General features: G+C 48.2%; 1 protein-coding gene across 2 annotated transcripts in view; it reads right to left on the minus strand.

Annotated features, from left to right (window-relative positions):
- SLC24A3 (solute carrier family 24 member 3) overlaps positions 1-19,021 on the minus strand; it is a 481,958-nt gene that overhangs the window by 178,911 nt on the left and 284,026 nt on the right. For both annotated transcript variants that reach the window (XM_072799866.1, XM_072799867.1), the window contains one exon: positions 13,957-14,033. In XM_072799866.1, coding sequence (XP_072655967.1) covers positions 13,957-14,033 — 77 coding nt within the window. The remainder of the gene's footprint in view (positions 1-13,956; positions 14,034-19,021) is intronic.

Genomic DNA, 19,021 nt, shown 5'->3' on the forward strand with positions numbered 1-19,021 from the left:
CTTGAAGAGAGTGCCGTAGGTTGTCAAGGACCCATACCTTTACGAGGGTGAAGAGTTGGGTAAATGGTGCCATGTTGGGCCTGGTTTACTGTGAGTGGGAGAATTGATGGTTGACAGTTTATTTCAAATGTCCTCTGAACCAGGGTAACTGGCTTCAAATTCCCCAGTGAAACAGCTAGTAAGCACAGGAAGGGCAAGTTATCTTTGGGGGTCCTCAAAGCATAAGAAAAGAGAGTACCAGCAGCAATGGGAACAGTTCCAGAAAATCTTCAGGAGCCTTTGAAGAGACCAAGAAGTTCCCTGGGATCTCAGGGAAAGGGAGAGTTCCCAGTGGAATCCTGGTGTCTGGGGCAAACAGGCCTTTCTCATCACTAGGTCCGCCAAGCTGAATGGGCTTAGGAAACCAAAGCCGCATTCCCAAAGCCCACCTCTGCTCATTCTTAACTGATAACATGTTTGAGTGCCTTTCACTTGTGGGCACTGCCTTTGGTTGCTGAAATAATGGCCAGTAGATCAAGGACAAATCTTGAGAGAAAGAATTTAGCTTAACAGAGTTAGAGAACATTGTGATTATCATTAACGATGATGTTTGTTTGGTTGCTATGTCTTTGTGCAAATATTCAGAAACGACTTTGACTCACTGTGAAATAGACACATCTCTGTGGGGGAAGGTCTCTGCTGTCACTGATCTTTGTAATGTGCAAGCTACCTGGGCAGCATGGACATCTGGAGAAAAAGGCATGCCACTGAAGTAGGAAGCCTCTCAGTTCTTGTCTTAACTTACTCATTCCTGCCTTGGATACTACCGTGTCCTGAGTGTTTAACTCAGTACACTTCTCTCAATGAAGATCTATCTTCAAAAGACCATCTAATTTAACCCAGGATTAATGAACCCCAGAGCCTTTGAAAGCATCATATTATTGCCATTGCTTAACTCTTAACAGCGTAGTGAGCTAAGATACTAAGCCCATTCCACTCACTCATTCACTTACACACTCATTTACTTACACACTTTCAGTGAGCAACTCCTGCATGCAAGGCACCATGCTGGGTGCTATGGGAATGTAAAGATGAGTAGAGCATGGTCCCAGCTCGCTAACACTCATATGGGAAAAGCGGGAGAGGTAAGATGCACGTTACTAATAGAGGGCTGCCTAGGAGGCAGATCTGAGCCAATGTGAAGTCCCCATCTCCTTATGGGAAGTAGAGAAAGCTGCAAGGAGATGACATACAGCTGGAGCCCATAGGAGAATTACAAGGAGACTAAAAATGATGGGGAGCTGGCCAGGAACCAGGGGCATAAAGGCTCCTGGGATTACTTGGGCAGTGAAGAATCCACTCTTGCCAAGCTATAATATGCCAGTATACAGAAGAAAAAAGACTGAAAGTGGTTGACACAGGGATGGTGGGGAGACTCTGAAATAACAATAAGGACAATGACTAATAATTATGAGCACTTCCTAAGTGCCAGGTTGTGCTCTAAGCACTAAGATAGCATCTCAGAAGCTGGTAGTTATCCTTGTGCTATGGAAAACTAAGGCACAGAGAAGGAAGTTAACTTGCCCAAGGCTATTAATGTACCTAAAAAGAGCGGTGAGGCTGGCATCTGAACCCAGTTGGTCTGACTCTGACACTCAATCCCCTCCCTTCCAAGCCTGCTTAGCCCTTTGCTGGTGGGGGATTTGACCGGGGGAAGAGTTCTGAGCGTGACCAAGACATTGCACTCAAGACGGTGATCTGGTGTGCATAGTGTGCGTAGTGCTGAATTTTGATAGAAAGGAAATAGTCTGAAGCCAGGAAGATCATTCTGAGGGCCACCATCCAGACAAGAGGGGACCAAAGACTGATCCAAGGTAGAACAATGAAAGTAACGTGATAGCTATCGTTTTCTTGTTCCTATTACACCTGAGGCCCTGGACCAAGCATGTTACCTGCTTCCTCTTACCTTGCAGTAGGACTTCTAAGCTGTTAGATTCATTTGCATATACAAATAAGGAAACTGAGGCTCTCTGAGTCATAACAGCCATGCAGGTAGTCTGTGGCAGAGTCAGGGCTTGCCCTCTTAACCATCGCACGAATTTTCAGAAATGGCAGAACTAACAGAATTTGGTCAAGTTCAAAGTCAAGTTTAAGTTCAAGTTAACTCCACAGTGCTGGAGGGAATGCGTGGAAAGGACTAAATGCTCTAGGACAAGACAGGAGCCATGTGGGGGAAGGGAGAATGACATTGCCCACCTGAGGAGAGTGCGGCCAGGTCTTGCTGTGGAGACACCAGAACACTCCACACAGTTCACTCAGTGAGAGCAACAACAGCTTGCTCGGCTCCCTATCAACCCAAGTGGGTTTGCATAGCCCATGGAGAGCTCCAGGACAGTCTGCCAAACAACTGGCCTCAGGAGTTCCCGCCCAGGTGAACTCATGCAGAGGACGCCTGCTGGCATCTGACTCTGAAGGTGTTGCTGGGGAGACAAAGCAGGGAAGGCTGCTGGCTGGGATCTGCAGGATTAGGTCAGGATGTGGGCACAGGTGCAAGTCCGCTCCTACTTGGGGCAGCCTGGCTGGTTTGTGTCACGGCAGACACTGTTGGTGCCTGCCCTGGTCCTTGGCACTCGTGGTTCTGGCACACCAACCATACAGCTGCCATCTACTGATCAGGGCTTTGGAGCAGCTCAGCTCCCATGGAAGTGCAGGGTCCCCACAAGATCCCCACACCTCAGTTAGAGTAATCGGAGGGGCAGGTTCACCAGGCTCCGCCAGCCCCCCGGGGTTATCCTCCAGGCACCGTGACCATGTTGTATAATTGGCCTCACCTCTCTCCCCCACCTCCTCTACACGATGCTTCCCAGCATCATCCCTCAAAGGAAGCACCTGTCCTGGACTCCTTCTCTCAGGGTCAACTTTTTGGGGGGATCCCTGCCTGAGACTCACGTCTTGGCCACAGGAGCTCCTCTGGTATAGATCTGGGTTGGAAACTGGCTCCTCAGACTGTGGAACAGGCTTCAGAAGCTTCTAGGCTCTAGGGTCAGGTTTTCTGGTTAAACTTGGAACTCCCATCTGGAGTCTCTACATCATACCGGAGGCAGGGTCAGGGTGGGAGGAATGATAGATGGAGGAAATAAAAAACAAAGTTCCCTCCAGAGAGCACTTATTCTGTTGGCTCAAAGCATGATAAACAGTGGATCTTATACTGAAGTTCTCCAGAGAACAGACTTATCAGGAAACTACTGACAAAGATCCACACCACTGGGCATCAGCACTGAAGATACACAGAGTATTTTCTGATAAATTAGAGCCCTTAATTGACCATTTGTATCCAGAATGACTTGTTGAATATTTGTTAAATGCTAGTTCTCCAAACCAGGACACAAGATACAACCAAATTGCAGTACCTCGTTGTTTACTTTGCTCTGCTATTTACACTTTTCAAAGGAAAAACTACTACAAAATTTCAAATAGTCAACACGTAGCCACTGTGTACAACTTGTGACGGCTGGCAAAATCATCTAAGAGGAACACATAAATAAAATTTACTTGCCACGTAACAAAATCAATGATAAAAATAGAGACAGTGGGAATGAGTAAAGCAAATAATAGATAAATAAGAGGAAGAGGAACATACAGCAGGCTGTAGGTGTCCAGCCTCCATGGGTAAACATTAGGTGTTTAAGTCGTGTGCAAGCTCACTGCCTGGGGCTCTTCATCGGGGCCAAGTTCATATTGCCTGCTCCAAAGCTCATTCCCCAGCTCTTTCTATATGACATGAACCACAGGGATAGGAGATGAAGTCATGTCACCCCTTGGTCTGTGGGTGGCTCAAAGGGACCAGAGTCTCTGAGTTCTGCAATTCCAATTGTAGAGAGGGACCTCATTTCCTGAACAGGAAGGGTAGACTGTATCCATTCCACCAGTGCCCCAGAAGCAGAACTGGATCCCAGGATCCCAGTGCAAGTTTCATCTGGAAGCGGCGGTTCCCAGAAGGCAGCAGCAGACAAGCAGGAAAAGGAGCTGGGGAACACTGGGCAGCTAATCCAGGTGTCATTCAGCATGGCACTGCTGGCCACCTAGAGCTTCTTCCTGCTCCAGCAATTCTGGTAGACCACGCAGGACACGGGTTTCACTTAGCCCCAGTGAGGCATGAGGGAATGTAGAGCTTCACCCACCAAGCCCACTCCATCTGAGGGCTACCTCTGGGCTGTCCTGCATTCTGGTAGAAGGGGCTCTGGGGTCCAGAAAAAGCCCGGGGCTTGGAAGTTGGGAGGTGGCTGGGCACATGCAAGTTGCGAGGACTAACGGGCCAGAAGTGGGGTAGGATCTACACAGTGCCAGACACTCTGTGGGAGCTTGGCATCCTGCCTTCCTGTATTCCTTGGAGCAACTTGATGAGGTGGGTGCTGTATTCACCTCCAGGGAGAGATGAGGGAAACTGAGGCTTGGCAAGGCACAGCAGCTTGCCCATGGCTATGAGCTAATAAATGAAGAACCAGGACTGGAATGCGGATAGAATTCATTCCAAGAGCGTGCTCTAACCCATCTTTGTGCTTTGTATCCAGCCCAGGGGTCCTGAGGAAGTCCATCTCCCAGGGAGCCCAAGGGATCTCATGGTTCAACCTGGGCCTTCTGAAGTGCATCCCAGGAGTGAGGACGGGAGGGGATAACTGATGATCTATTGAGACATAATAATTTACTCTTTGTGCTAATAATCCTCTCTGGATGCCAGTTTTAGCTTTGTGTTGACATTGACAAATTAAGGACATGCTCAGCACTTTTCTAAGAGTAAACAGCAAATTCCACAAGCTCTTCTAATAATTTCTTTCTTCCAGGGTGAAATCCTTTAACTAAACATGTCTGCCCAGTGAGTGAACTGCAGCTGGGACCTTGCTGACCAGATCATATAGGTTCCTTTAAATTTCAAAACCCCCACAGCAGCCTCTCTCCCAGACATCAGGGCCTGGCCAAACATCAGCTGCAGAGAAGCCTCCCTGACACCGCCCGTCTGGCTGCTCACAAGGACAGGGCTGTCTCCCAATGGGTCTGGCTCTGGTCTCATGACAGTTGTTTATAACAGGTTAATCACAGGTGAACTGCCCTTAGAGGGGTGTGGGATGGGGAGAAGGTGAAGATGAAAACCCTACCATTTACTGAGCACCAACTATGCACTTCCACTCTACAGATGTGGAAAGTGAGGTTGGAAGTTCTATGACTTGCTCCAAAGTGCTGAGCTTGTGGGTGATACACGAATGTCCTCATTCCTAATCTGGGTGTCCTTCCTCCTCATCAAACATCCCGCTGGACCCTGGCAATGCCTTCTCTGCATCCCGTTTTTTTGAACTCCTAAACTCAGGCTAGCTCTTAAGAGGATGGAGTGAGAGAAAATGAGTGAAAATATCAGTGAGGGAGACAGAACATGAGAGACTCCTAACTCTGGGAAACGAACAAAGGGTGGTGGAAAGGGAAGTGGGGGGGGGGTTGGGGTGACTGGGTGACGGGCACTGAGGGAGGCACTTGATGGGATGAGCACTGGGTGTTATGCTATATGTTGGCAAATTGAACTCCAATAAAAAGAAATTAAAAAAATATATATATACCAAAAAAAAAAAAAAGAAAGAAAGAAAGGATCACTACAAAAAGAAAAAAAAAAAAGAGGATGGAGTGAGGGAGCAGCACCTCTTTCTTACTGTCTCTGCTTCTTGATTTCAAGCTGACAACATAAAAAGAAAGGAAAAAGATATTTGCAAATGACGTATCAGATAAAGGGCTAGTTTCCAAGATCTATAAAGAACTTATTAAACTCAACAGCAAAGAAACAACAATCCAATCATGAAATGGGCAAAAGACATGAACAGAAATCTCACAGAGGAAGACCTAGACATGGCCAACACGCACATGAGAAAATGCTCCGCATCATTTGCCATCAGGGAAATACAAATCAAAACCACAATGAGATCCCACCTCACACCAGTGAGAATGGGGAAAATTAACAAGGCAGGAAACCACAAATGTTGGAGAGGATGTGGAGAAAGGGGAACCCTCCTGCACTGTTGGTGGGAATGTGAACTGGTGCAGCCACTCTGGAAAACTGTGTGGAGGTTCCTCAAAGAGTTAAAAATAGACCTGCCCTACGACCCAGCAATTGCATTGTTGGGGATTTACCCCAAAGATACAGATGCAATGAAATGCCGGGACACCTGCACCCCGATGTTTCTAGCAGCAATGTCCACAATAGCCAAACTGAGGAAGGATCCTCGGTGTCCATCGAAAGATGAATGGATAAAGAAGATGTGGTTTATGTATACAATGGAATATTCCTCAGCCATTAGAAACGACAAATACCCACCATTTGCTTCAAGGTGGATGGAACTGGTGGGTATTATGCTGAGTGAAGTAAGTCAACCGGAGAAGGACAAACTGTATGTTCTCATTCATTTGGGGAATATAAATAATAGTGAAAGGGAATATAAGGGAAGGGAGAAGAAATGAGTGGGAAATATCAGAAAGGGAGACAGAACATAAAGACTCCTAACTCTGGGAAACGAACTAGGGGTGGTGGAAGGGGAGGAGGGCAGGGTGTGGGGTTGAATGGGTGATGGGCACTGAGGGGGGCACTTGACAGGTTGAGCACTGGGTGTTATTCTGTATGTTGGCAAATTGAACACCAATAAAAAATAAATTTATTATAAAAAATAAATAAATAAAAAGAAAGGAAGAGAAAGGTGCTAAATCAGACGCTATCTAAAGGCCTTCTAGGGCAGCTCCCTGCCACAAGTGGCTATTTAAATTTATGTTAATTAACATGAAATGAAAATAAAGAATCTGCTCCTAAATCTCACTGACTGCACTTTGAGTGCTCAGCAGCCCCACACAGGCCAGCAGCTGCCCTCCTGGACCATGCAGGCAGAAAGCATTTCCACCAGCACGGAAAGTTCTATTAGACAGGGCTAGTGGACAAAAGTTGAGTTGTTTCAGAGCCTAAAATGCAAAGGAACAGACTTGGAGAGACAAAGATCACCCTGGGGCGGAGGTGGACTGTGAGCTTTGACATGCAAAGCTGCCTCTTCCCAAGGCTGGTGTGAGGGGAGGGCAGAGGTAGGAGCCCCCCTCCACCTCCTGCTGGTAGCCTGGCCTTTCTGCCCCCTAATAACTGGCTGTTGCAGCAAAGAGTTTATTCCTTGGCTCTTAACAAAAGCAATCTGGGCCCCAGGGAGAGGAGCACATCCAGATAAACTACTCCAGATATTAAAATTAAATAGCATAGAGAACTGGAAGCAGCTCAGGCCACAAGGAAATGACATCCTTGGGTGAGACCCCTTCCAGGCAGCTTTCTCCTCCAGGACTGAAAGGGGAACAGAATGCTCAGAGGCATAAGGGAGCCCTTCCCACCTGGAATGTGGGTTCCCCCCCACACAGACACTCTAAGAACACATCCAAATAAGTCCGCATTCACTTTTCGTTCTGGGTGGAGGGGGTTGGTTTGGGGTTGGGATCCCAGAGCCCAGACTCCTCCTGAAGGAGCTGCCTCTCCCTCTGCACCTGCTAAGGGAGGCCTGTGCTTCAATCAGGCTGACTTGGTTAAGACCTGACCCAGGGGAGGGCAACCCATTGGCTGGCTGGTGATCCATGGTCAGAGGAAGAAATGAGCCAACTCCGGGGCTGGGAATTAAGAAAGAGTGAACAGTACAGGCAAGGAGCAAGCAGAGTAGAGGTGCCAGCATGGAACAGAGATGAGGTGGAAAGGGGGAATGGGATGGACACATCCAGGTCACCTAGGTGCTCTGCCTGCTGGGAGCCCTGGGAACACAGCAACATTGAGGCAATAGGGAACCACCTAGAAAGAACACAATTCCAGAAGGAGCCTCGTATTTGATTAGCTCCCTTTCCTCACATCTCCCTCACTTTGCAGCACCTGTATTCCAAGGGCCTTCCTCTGATGCCAACTGGTTTGCTTTGCAGCTTTGGAGAACAAGCAGGTCTCAATGGAACCATAAGACAGAAATTAGCAAATTCTTTGAGTTTAAAAAGCAGGCGGATCTGGGAGTAAGATGGAATCTGGATTCCGGCTCACAGAGCCAGGTTCCCTAAATTCCTAGACCAGATTAAAAAGTCCATTGGCTAGAAGAGGAGGAAAGAAATATGGACAGGAGCTGGGGGTTTGGGAAGATCCCCACACTTGGGATCCAGCCCCAGATACCATCCTACAGAGACGCCACAGGGATGGCCCTTGCTGCCATTCCTGGAGAACCTCCACATGTGGGGGAGCCCTGGCTTGATCAACGAGCACAAAAATCCTGCCTGTGTGGGAAATATCAGAAAGGGAGACAGAACATAAAGACTCCTAACTCTGGGAAATGAACTAGGGGTGGTGGAAGGGGAGGAGAGCGGGGGGTGGGGGTGAATGGGTGACGGGCACTGAGGGGGGCACTTGATGGGATGAGCACTGGGTGTTATTCTGTATGTTGGCAAATTGAACACTGATAAAAAATAAATTTATTATTTAAAAAAAAAAGAAAAAAAATCCTGCCTGTAATTCTGAAGTGCCCCACCTCATATAGAGCCCACCTCCTGTGAATACACCTAAGCCCCTAAAATGGCACTGGATATTAGCATGTAGTGAAGATGGCTATGTGGAAAAGGGAGTCTCCACCACTGGACAGAGTGGGCCTAAGGTAGAATGCCAGGGACCTGCCCCCAGTGGCCCGTGCATTCTTTTCGCTGCCTTGGGAAGCCTGATGTGGCTTCCATGGTGCTGCCCTAATGCTCGCGATGGAGAAGTCCCTTCTGCATGCACAGTTGACGCCCAAGTTTCCCGAGGGTCTTCTCCAAACACAAAATAAAAAACACTCCAGGTTTTATTTTTAATTTTTAAAAAGATTTTACTTATTTATTCATGAGAGACACACACAGAGAGAGGCAGAGACATGGGCAGAGGGATAAGCAGGCTCCCGGGACTCTAGGATAATACCCTGAGCTGAAGGCAGACACTTAACCGCTGAGCCACCCAGGCATCCCATACCCAGGTTTTAGAATACAAAGATGGACATGAGAATCATTCTCATTGCTATTTATTTCCTGGCTGGTCCATGGATGGGTCTAAGCTGCTGGACCAGTTAAGGAGCCCCTCTTCCAGCCAGACTCACTTAGCAGGAATTTGTCTTCGAAAGGGCTATCGCTTCATTTTCAGGAGTGTGATCCTTTATACCACCTCCATGCACACACATGTAGAAATATCTGTCTGCTGGAAGAGGGGAACTACATTAAAAATAGGAAAAGAAGGCTTGAAGCTTAGGAAGAATATTTTTGAAAGCTGACAAGGTACACAGACAGTATTTATTTCTGCAATGGAAGTGGACTTCTGAAGGACAGACCCATATTGAGAATGAATTTCAAATATTGATTATTTAAAGTTTCTTTTACTAGATGAGAAAATGTGTAGCTTGGTTTATAATCTCAAAGATTCAACTATCTCCCAGTGGGATAATTAGCAAATTTCACAAGATATTCCTAAATCCACAATTATTCACAGGCTTCTCTCTCTATTTAGGGCAGCCTCCATGAGTTTATAGGTTGTAAATCTCCTCACAGACAGAGGATACTGCTTTTAGGGTCTAAGCATTATAATAATTTGGCTACAAAGCAGGTTCTAAGACAAGTGTATTTTCTTGGTGATATTTACTGTTGATGAAGTTATACCAATGATGGATTTCCACACTAGTAAGGAACCCAACATGAAGAATAGTCAGAAGGAATAGAAATATTTTTTAGGGCAATCACAGAATTTAGGGTTTCTGAAATTTACAAAACCAGAAAGATCCAAGGGAAAATTCAAGCTACAGCATTTGGAAAGTTTAGCCAGAAATGGCTATTTGATTTTCACGAAGCTCACACACAAGAGGAAAGTATTTGACTGAAAGTAAAGGAGAAAGAGAAACAAGTTGTGATGGCTAAGACTTAAAAGACAGTTTTGTGGCATCCCTCAGAACCATCCGTGTCCACAGAACAAGGGCCAACCAGGGCTGAAGGCCATGAGCTTTACGGAGCCCCACAGGAAAAGAAAACCCTTGGGGCCAGTCTGGAATGGAGAAGTTGGAGTTTGAGGGCAAATGTGACGTTAATCAGGTTTCAGAGTGAGATGTGAAAGGACGGGGTTTCCCAGCGTAGATCTGAAATGGCTGTCAGTGAGTCCCAGTGAAAGGACAGCCCCATGGTCCTCTTCCTGGGACACGCTGGGGTGATAGGACACACCTCTGAAGTCTTCACCTCCATGGATGGGCAGACCCTGCTCTTCAGGGGCCCAGAGGCAGCTAGATGTCATTCAGTACCCTCTACCTGCTTCTCGATCCCTTTTCCCAGGCCTGGGGTGTTCTTGGGGTACTGGGACTCTGAGACTTCTGCCCAATGACCCTGAGCCTTTTTCTGTGGCCTGCCTGGCTCTTCATCACCTGACTAGAGCATAGACCATGCTGGGTTCTCTCTGGCCATGCCCGTCCCTACTCTGTAGGCAAGGAGGGATGGCGAGATCAGGAATCTGTTTACCCCCACTTCCAACTCAGCAGCTGAGTCACCTCATGGTACTTCCCAGGTAAGGCCTGCCTCCCACCTTCCCAGATGTCCTGCACTCTTGAGTCTATGGATCTTTGATCATGGGTTTCCCTTTCCTGCCTAGAGTTCTTTCTCTCCCATCTTTGGAGAAGATCCAACCAACTGCACCTCCCAATGCTGGAAGTGGCCTTTGCTCTCCCGCAGCATGGCACAGATCATGGCCAGCACTTAGCATGTGGCAGGAGCTGTCCATAAGTGGGTTTCCCCATAAGGCTGTGGGCCGGTGCAGGGTGAGGCTCTATCGTGGGCTTCTGGAGGGGTCCATCCCAGCACAGCTGTATGCAGGAGCTCAGAAATGCTTTCCAGATGGCTAAGAGTGGGGCATCTACACTAAGCTCCCTGCAGCTTTGACTCATGCATTCATCTGGCCCCCAAAACGCCACAGGTTGGCCCTAGCAGTGCTTCTTCCGACATCCAGGGATGTTCATCTAACAGTTCCTGAACTTCCTAAGAGCTTCATGTTACATGAAGGGGATAAAAAGAGCCTCTCATTCTTGCACTAAACTGTGCAAACTTTGTTGTTCAACATGCCAGACACTGTACAAAAAGGCTTCCTCATGAGGTTTCTGTCCTTATATCCCTGTGGGCAGGATAACACAAGATTTGGCCCTTGACCTTGGGGAGGGCACCAGCAGGCCCATCCCGCTCTATGCCTCTGCCACATAAGAGGTGCCCCCTCCCCATCTCAGGTCGGCTCCACCCCGCACCACATGTGTGTATGTATATGCCCCAGGCAGCCAGTTCAAGCTCCTCCCTCCAAGAGGCAGATCTAAGGAGGAGGCCCATACAGGCATAGGCCATTTGAACAGAGAATTGCAAACGTCCATGTGCCAAGAGCGTGGTCTTAAAGGGGCAGATGCTGACGTTGGTCCCTGGACTCCTTGTGTCTGTGATTTTTACAATGCAGGGCCCAGGGCTGGAGCTCCCTGTGGTATTAGATACTAGTGATGACAAAGTGCTAACCTGCTGGCTCGTGTGCACTCTCACAAGGGAGCATCTAAGGGGGATTTACCTGTCTCTGTCTGCTTTGCCTTCATGTCCCTCCCCTGAGAACTGTATTATCACGGAGACCGGAGTCCTTATGGACACTCTTGGCTCATGAGGTGCCAAAGCAAATGCACTGTGCTCTGCCTTCTGTTGGATTTGGAGGATGCACCAGGGGAAGTGGGAATAGGGGCCTTACCTGCTGCAGGTGACAACTCCACCTTGGAAGGATGGAAGCTCAGGCTGTTTGTGTCGGGAGTAGAAATCTCCTGTCTCAGCTGACAAAGGCCTCCGGGTGCTAATGGCTACAGGGAACTTCTGGGTCCAGCTCAATGACTGGGTCTCCTCAGCCCGGAGACAGGGGAGCCTCCTTAGTGCCAGCAGCAGTAGCTGGCATCTACATTAACTGTTCTGCATGTGGGGCACCTGGGTGGCTCAGTGGTTGAGTATCTGCCTTTGGCTCAGGGTGTGATCCTGGGGTCTCAGGATCGAGGCCCACATCAGGCTCTCTGCAGGGACCCTGCTTCTCCCTCTGCCTTTGTCTCTGCCTCTCTCTCTGTGTCTCTCATGAATAAATAAATAAAATCTTTAAAAAAATTGTGTGACTCTCCTTAAGGGCAGGGAGGATAGCAGAGTCCATTTTATGTGAGGTTTTCAGAGAATGTCTTTGCTAAAAAAGAAAGATTTCTCATGCCTTCTCTTCAAGGGCAGGGTTCTGAGGGGTTGGGACAAGCAGAGAAAGAGCTGAAGAGCTGACTGCTTCTACTGTAAAGGAAGTCAGGCTTAGGGCAGCTACTCTGTCCAGGGAGGCTAAACATCTTGTCAGAAGCCACAGACAGAACAAGTAGAGTGGAACCGGGCTCAAACCCATGCCAGGTCTGCCTCCAGAGACCAGGGTGTGCCCATCAGCCCTCTCTGGGTATGGACTGAAAAGTAAGGTCTTTGTCCCTTGTCTGAGTCAGGGTGGGTTTGTGACTATAATGCAATCTGGTGGTAATGACGTGTGTGACTTCCGAGGCCAAGGCACTACAGGCCACAGTGCTTTCTCCTTGTTCACCTAGTATCCTTCTCCAAGCCCTAGGCTGCCACACAGAACCATGACAGAGAGGCCACACAGAGGTTCTCCGGCCAACAGTCCTCGTTGAGCTGGTTCTTTGTTCACACTCACCCAGACAGCAGACGTGAGAATGGAGAATCTCTGGCCCCAGGGGCTGGTGTCACTGCCTGCTGTCTGAATCACTCCCTCCTACGTCCAGGTCCTATGGCATGGCATTCCCTCCGTGACCTTTCTGAACTCCTGACTCACGGAACCCATGAGCAACATGGAGTGGTTATTGATTATATCACTAAATTTGGAGAATTTGTCTCACAGCAATAAATAACCAAAATGGAATTAAGAGCATTCTGGGGGAGGGTGAATACCATAGAGACAGGAAAGCATAGTGATGTACCTAGTCCAGAATTTGGCCTGGGTCTCTCTGATCCTGTGGCCACTCCTTAGATAGATTTTCATACATGCACCCTCCACAAACTCTCTGAACAGGGACAAGGAAAACTGAAGTTCTTCCATCCACTGGGTCTGCTGAGGAAGCACTAGGGCAGTGGTGGACATTAAGAACCAGAGCAGCTACACCTGGGTGGCTCAGTGGTTGAGCATCTGCCCTCAGCTCAGGGCGTGATCCCAGGATCCTGGGATCGAGTCCTGTATTGGGCTCCCCGTGGGGACACTGTTTCTCCATCTGCCTGTGAATCTGCCTCTCTCTCTGTGTTTCTCTCATGAATAAATAAATAAAATCTTAAAAAAAAAAAAAAAACCAGAACAAACTTCTGTTGGTTGCATCTATAGGAGAGACACTGCATCATTTCATGCCACAACATGAAATCCATTCATTTAACAAATACTTTGTCCCTACCCCATGCCACAGACAGGTCTGGGAAAGAAGCCATATGCAAAACAAAGTCCCAGTTCTCCTGAGGCTTCTGTGTGAGTGAGGTTGATGGACAATAAACAAACAATGAGAGCATATTATGTCAGATAGCGATCAATGGCATGGAGAAAAACAAAGCCCAGTAAGGGGAAAGGTGATGACATTTTAGAGAGGCTGGTTAGGAAAGGATTCCCCAAGAGAGTGGCACTGGAGAAGAGAGCAAGTCTGACCGTGGAGCCCAGGGTTTGGGCTCTGAAATGAAGGGAAGAATACGTACAGGTGTACAGGTCTTCCAGCTCAGGAACCTGCGGCCTTCTCCAGAGGGCACATCTGGAGACTGTCCTTCACAGGGCTCAGGGCACCCATGCCAGGTGTGCACCTCACTGATCACCCACCACTGGCCAGGCCTCCCTCTGGACCCTTCAGGCAGAGCCCCGAGAGGGGTACTTACGCAGAGCACGTGGAGAACCACCGCCCCCTGTCTTCGATCTTCATTGGTGAAGATGTCATTGGGGAATTCATGCAGGGCTGAAGAATGGAGAGAGAACAGCAGCTCAGAAGAAATGACAATATTTTCAGGGCTGGAGGTCTGGGACGGTGTCCTCAGTCCTCATTTTAATACAGAATCCTTGCACTTGGATGAGAAAAAATTTACCATCTTTATGTTTACATATCTCTAACTGGAATTTAGTGGTTCCTCCAGGTAAGAAGATAGGCAACAAACCACAGGAGTGTGAGAAGCACCGGGGACTCTTCCTCCAACAGGTGTTCTCATGATACATTCTACTGTTACACTCACGGCAGCTCTCACTCACTACTTCGACATGGGGGAGGGGGCGGGTTCAGATCACCCCTTGTGCTTTAAGTGTCAGTGAAGAACTACATGAACCAACTGCATGGAAGTTTATTTTCTAATATTCTGACAACTTCATTTCAATATGATCAGTTTCCTGTTTGTATGCTAGTATATTTTATCACCTGCATCAAGAAATGTTTTTCTGAGCAGAGGTCTGTAGGCTTCATTCATTACCAAGGGGGTCCCTGACACACACAGGGTTAAGGCCCCTGCTCTAAATTAGCCCTTATATTCTTCCCACCAGGACTGCGTTGGCTTGGGGCCTAGGCTTTGGAATGGTATAATACCCTCCTGCTCTTTCATTCCCTTTGTGAAGATTTATTTATTTATTTATTTATTTATTTATTTATTTATTTATTTATTTATTCATAGAGGCACAGAGAGAGAGAGGCAGAGACACAGGCAGAGGGAGAAGCAGGCTCCATGCAGGGAGCCCGACATGGGACTCGATCCCGGGTCTCCAGGATCACACCCCGGGCTGCAGGCAGCGCTAAACCACTGAGCCACCCAGGCTGCCCCTCATTCCCTTTTGGAACTTGACCCACATTTGCCACCACTGAACTGGGTTATTAAGTGCAGAGCTGCTCGTGCCCCTCTCCTTGCTCTCAAAACCTTCCCTGCTATGAGATAAAAGCTCCAGTCTGGACACTGGCAGAGCCAAGCTGGTCCTGGCTGTTCCCCACCAGAACTTCTCTTCTTCTGCCCTTTTATACTTTGCATGTACTCAGTCACTCAATTACTAACTGAGCAGTTACTGTGTTCTCACTGCTGGAAATTTGACAGTCAGCATTGTTACATGTGCTCTCATATTCTTGCCAGACAGGATCATTTGCCACTCCTTGAGCGAAACCTGTATTTACTTTCTTTTTATATCTCTATCTGACAGATTATACCACTAGCCTGGGATATCCCCCATCCCCAAATGGTCTCTCTCTGCCTCTCATAAAATCCAATCAGCTTCATGGCCAGGGCCTTCATAAGGCCTTCTGTGGGACCCATGGCTCTCCTCTCTGGAAGACGCATCAGACCAGGCTCTGTGGGAAGCTGTGCAGACTACCCTACCCTTGGCCTCATCTTCAACAAATGTGGCCAGCTGATGAAAGCAGCCTTTGTCTCAGAGCTCCTTGAGCTCTCTGTCCTCCTCCAGCTCACAAGCGGGACAACCAGCACCAGCCAATGGGGAGGATGTACAAGATGACATCTGCTTGCCACTTGTCTTGCTTTGGGTTTCTCCCCAAAGTAGACCCTCAGCCAAGGATTTGGGGGTACATAGTTTATTTGGAGGTGATTCCTGTACACACCATGAGTGAGGAAGGGGAGGAGGCCGGGGAGGGAAGAGAGTCAAAGATGGTGACATTAACAGGTGAGTGGGTGATGGCTCAGGACACCTGGGGCCCAGTCCTGCTGCATACCCAGAAAGACGGCACAGAACATGCCTCTGCTTTGCAGCTTGTTGGCCACAGGATTTGCCCAAGACACAAGCCTTTAACTATTCTTTGAAAAAGTTCTGCTCTCTGCTTCCAGGGCCACACTGGATTGTGGAAGTGGTGGTGGTGAGGTGGCCAGAGTATACACCTAGCATATTAGGCACAAATCACCTGTGCATGTCACTAGTGTCACCATGCTTTCTAGTTCTGTCTGATCCCTCATCTGATGAAATGGGGGAGATAAGGAAAGACAGGGATGTCACGATCCCCCTAAGTGGCTTTCCAAGCTAGAGTTGTTCCAGACAGGCTACACTGAGTCTTCCTAATCAACAGATGGGAAAAATGAGAGCAAGCCTGGAGGATTTCACTTGGAAGATCAAATGACACTATAGTCTGGAAATTACCAGGAGGGACAAGAGTTCAGAGAACAAGCACTGCATGGATTCTAGCCACTTTACTGAGGTGTCTCCATTCTAGCATCTTCCCTCTACAAGCCTCGTGTTCTGGCTGCAGTACTCTTGTCCCATGAGCAGAGCCAGAGGAAGCCCTCCAGCCTTCTACTTCCTCCTTGAAACTTCCCTGCTGGCAACAGGGCCCACAGCAGGCTGGACCTGGAGAGACCTAGCCTTTACAGTCCCTAGTCATGCCTTGTCTGTCCTCCCCTCCTCACCTCCTGGCTCTCCCTGTGCACATGGGATATCTTACACTCTTAGGACATGCTTTCTCATACTTTCTCCTTTGAACTTATCTTTGAACTTACCTGATTAAATTTTTGTCCAAATAACCATCCCATGGTTCTCACATTGTTTTCCCCTCCCCAAGTTATTCAGTATGGATACAATGAGAAATGCCCCTTTCTGTCCACTTTCCAAACCCAGGACATTGAAGGTCTCCATGGGCCGCCCTTATGGGAGGGCAAAGGCAAGGAAAGGAAAGATTCTGCAGGGTGGGCTGGAGATTTTTCAGGCCCGACTGGTTCCTGCATTCACCTGGACTTGCCCAGACCATGTGTCCCAGTCCTTGATTCTGAAAAAACCACCACCACCATCCACATCTTTGCAACTTTCTCCTTTCTGACATTCCTTTTCAGTGCCCAGGGAGGTGGGGCTTGGGATGGGCTGGCTGGTGAAGGCTCTGATGGACTGATGGCCAATGACAAACCTGTGCAAGATGACGCATTCACTGAGCACCTGCTCCTGGCAGGTACCGTGCCTTGCCCTTCACACCCACTATTTTGTCCTCACAGAAAGCTTTCGTTCCCATTTTGTAGACAAGAACCCAAGGAACAGAGGAATAGATTTCATACCGGAAGATCCCCAGTTGGAGAGCTGCAGAGGAGGGGCATGCACAGAGCAGATGCAGGCCTGGGAATGCCCCTCACTGCTGCTTGCCCAGCTCCTGGCATCTATCAATCTTACTCTGCTAGGTGGCCTCTTTCTTCTTGGGACTTCTTCCAGATAGGAGATCTGATTAGATCTATGTTCTGCCCCATGAACCAGAGTGAAAAGGTAGGCTGTTTTTTTTTCCTTTACATTTCTCTGTGTAGCTGCTGTACAGCGTTTCCACACTGGCCAGTTCAAGGTTTAAATGTGACCCTCCTATTGCCCTCCTACCCCTAGAGAATCAGAGGCAGGACTAGTATGTTAAGTTCATGTATGGATCATAACAGCCATCACTCTTGAGAAACTGAAGCCACCCTGTGATGAGTGCCACGCAAAGCAAGCACGTGGGGACCACTTGTCATCAATGAGGAGTAGAGGTGGGTATGGAAGTGGGAGCTGACTACATGAGGAATTATTCCTACATGAGGAATAATGTGGTTTTGAGCAAATATGGGAGGGTAGTGTGTGAAGGGAGTAGAGTCCATGGTACAGCAACCCCACCACTCTGCATCTGCAAGGTGTCCACTTTGTGCCGGCTCCATCCTCCCTTCTTCTCTGTGGCTTCATCTGTGAAGTGACACAGGGCCCACAGTGTAATGATTCAATCAAGGGTACTATGTCAGTAAGTGATACATTATGTTCTGAATCCAGGCATTTTGATTTTAAATCCACCTGACACTCAACAGCCAAGTGGATGAGTGTAATGACCGTGAATAAGCGGACCCACTAGGCTTCATGGTTTGGTTGGGGAAGGGTCTTGGCAGAGGTCTTGATGCCCAGCCAACCCTGGGACCTGGCTGGAGTTCTTAGAGAAGACTGTGCTGGAGGCTATGCCTTTGGATGAGGTGGGACCTGCAGAGCCCAGTGCTGGCTCAGGAAGGGCTAAGGCGCTGTCATAAGTCCTGGCCAAGCAGGCCCCTGGCGGACTTCCTCATGAAACTGAATGTGGCTGCTCAGTGGCTGTGATATGGGGTAGGTGTGTTGGAGGTTGGTGGGATAGGCAGAGGAGAGTCAGCTAAATGTTCTCAAATCAATATGCTTTAAGAACAACAAGATTCTTATTTGGTGGTTTCCAGCAATGTGGAAAGAATGACCAAGTTAAGTATTCCCCAGGAAGCTTCTGATGTGGATCCCATTCTGGCCACTTATTCATCACAGGTCCCTGTGAAAACATGTATCAGGCTGGTGATGAAATTATAACAATAATTTCAAAGACTTAACGCACAATTTGCAAAGAGGGATGCGTACATTTTATTTTCCTCCTATAGGTTCATCACCTTTTGATGGAAGTCACAAAAGATTTTTAAAACTTGAACTGGAGGCCCTCTCTTCTTACCCTTCATGCAATAAGCCTTCCTTCATAGGTTCTACAAGCCTATATGTGAGGTTGGATCCTTCAAGAGCAGACCTTGAGACAGAGATCTGAATGCCAGCAGTTTATGCGGGAAGTGATCCTACTACAGGAGAGGAGGGAGACAAACCAGGAAAGGGCTGATACAGTATGCTCAGACTTGCTGGGGCCTCTCTGAGAGATGGTGTAGAATATGTTTCTGTATTGTGTACATATGCTCATCCATCACTGTTGAAGGCTGTCCTAAACCTAGGGCTGACCCTTAGCAGTTCTCAGATCTGCACTGGCCAAGTCAGTGTGTTCGTGGGACCAGGGAAGGCCCCAGACAGAGTCACAGGTACATCAAGAAACTGCCTGCATGTTTGTTGGCCATCTGAAAAATGTCCTGCAATTCCTCTTCATTGCTCCCTCCAGGCTAAACTCAGGGTATTGTCAGTGCACACAGCAGGTATCCAATAAGTGTCAGAACACTAAAGGAAGCAGACCTTGGATGCAGACTG

This window comes from Canis lupus, chromosome 26 (assembly GCF_048164855.1).
Source record: "Canis lupus baileyi chromosome 26, mCanLup2.hap1, whole genome shotgun sequence".
NCBI classification, from domain to species: Eukaryota; Metazoa; Chordata; class Mammalia; order Carnivora; family Canidae; genus Canis; species Canis lupus.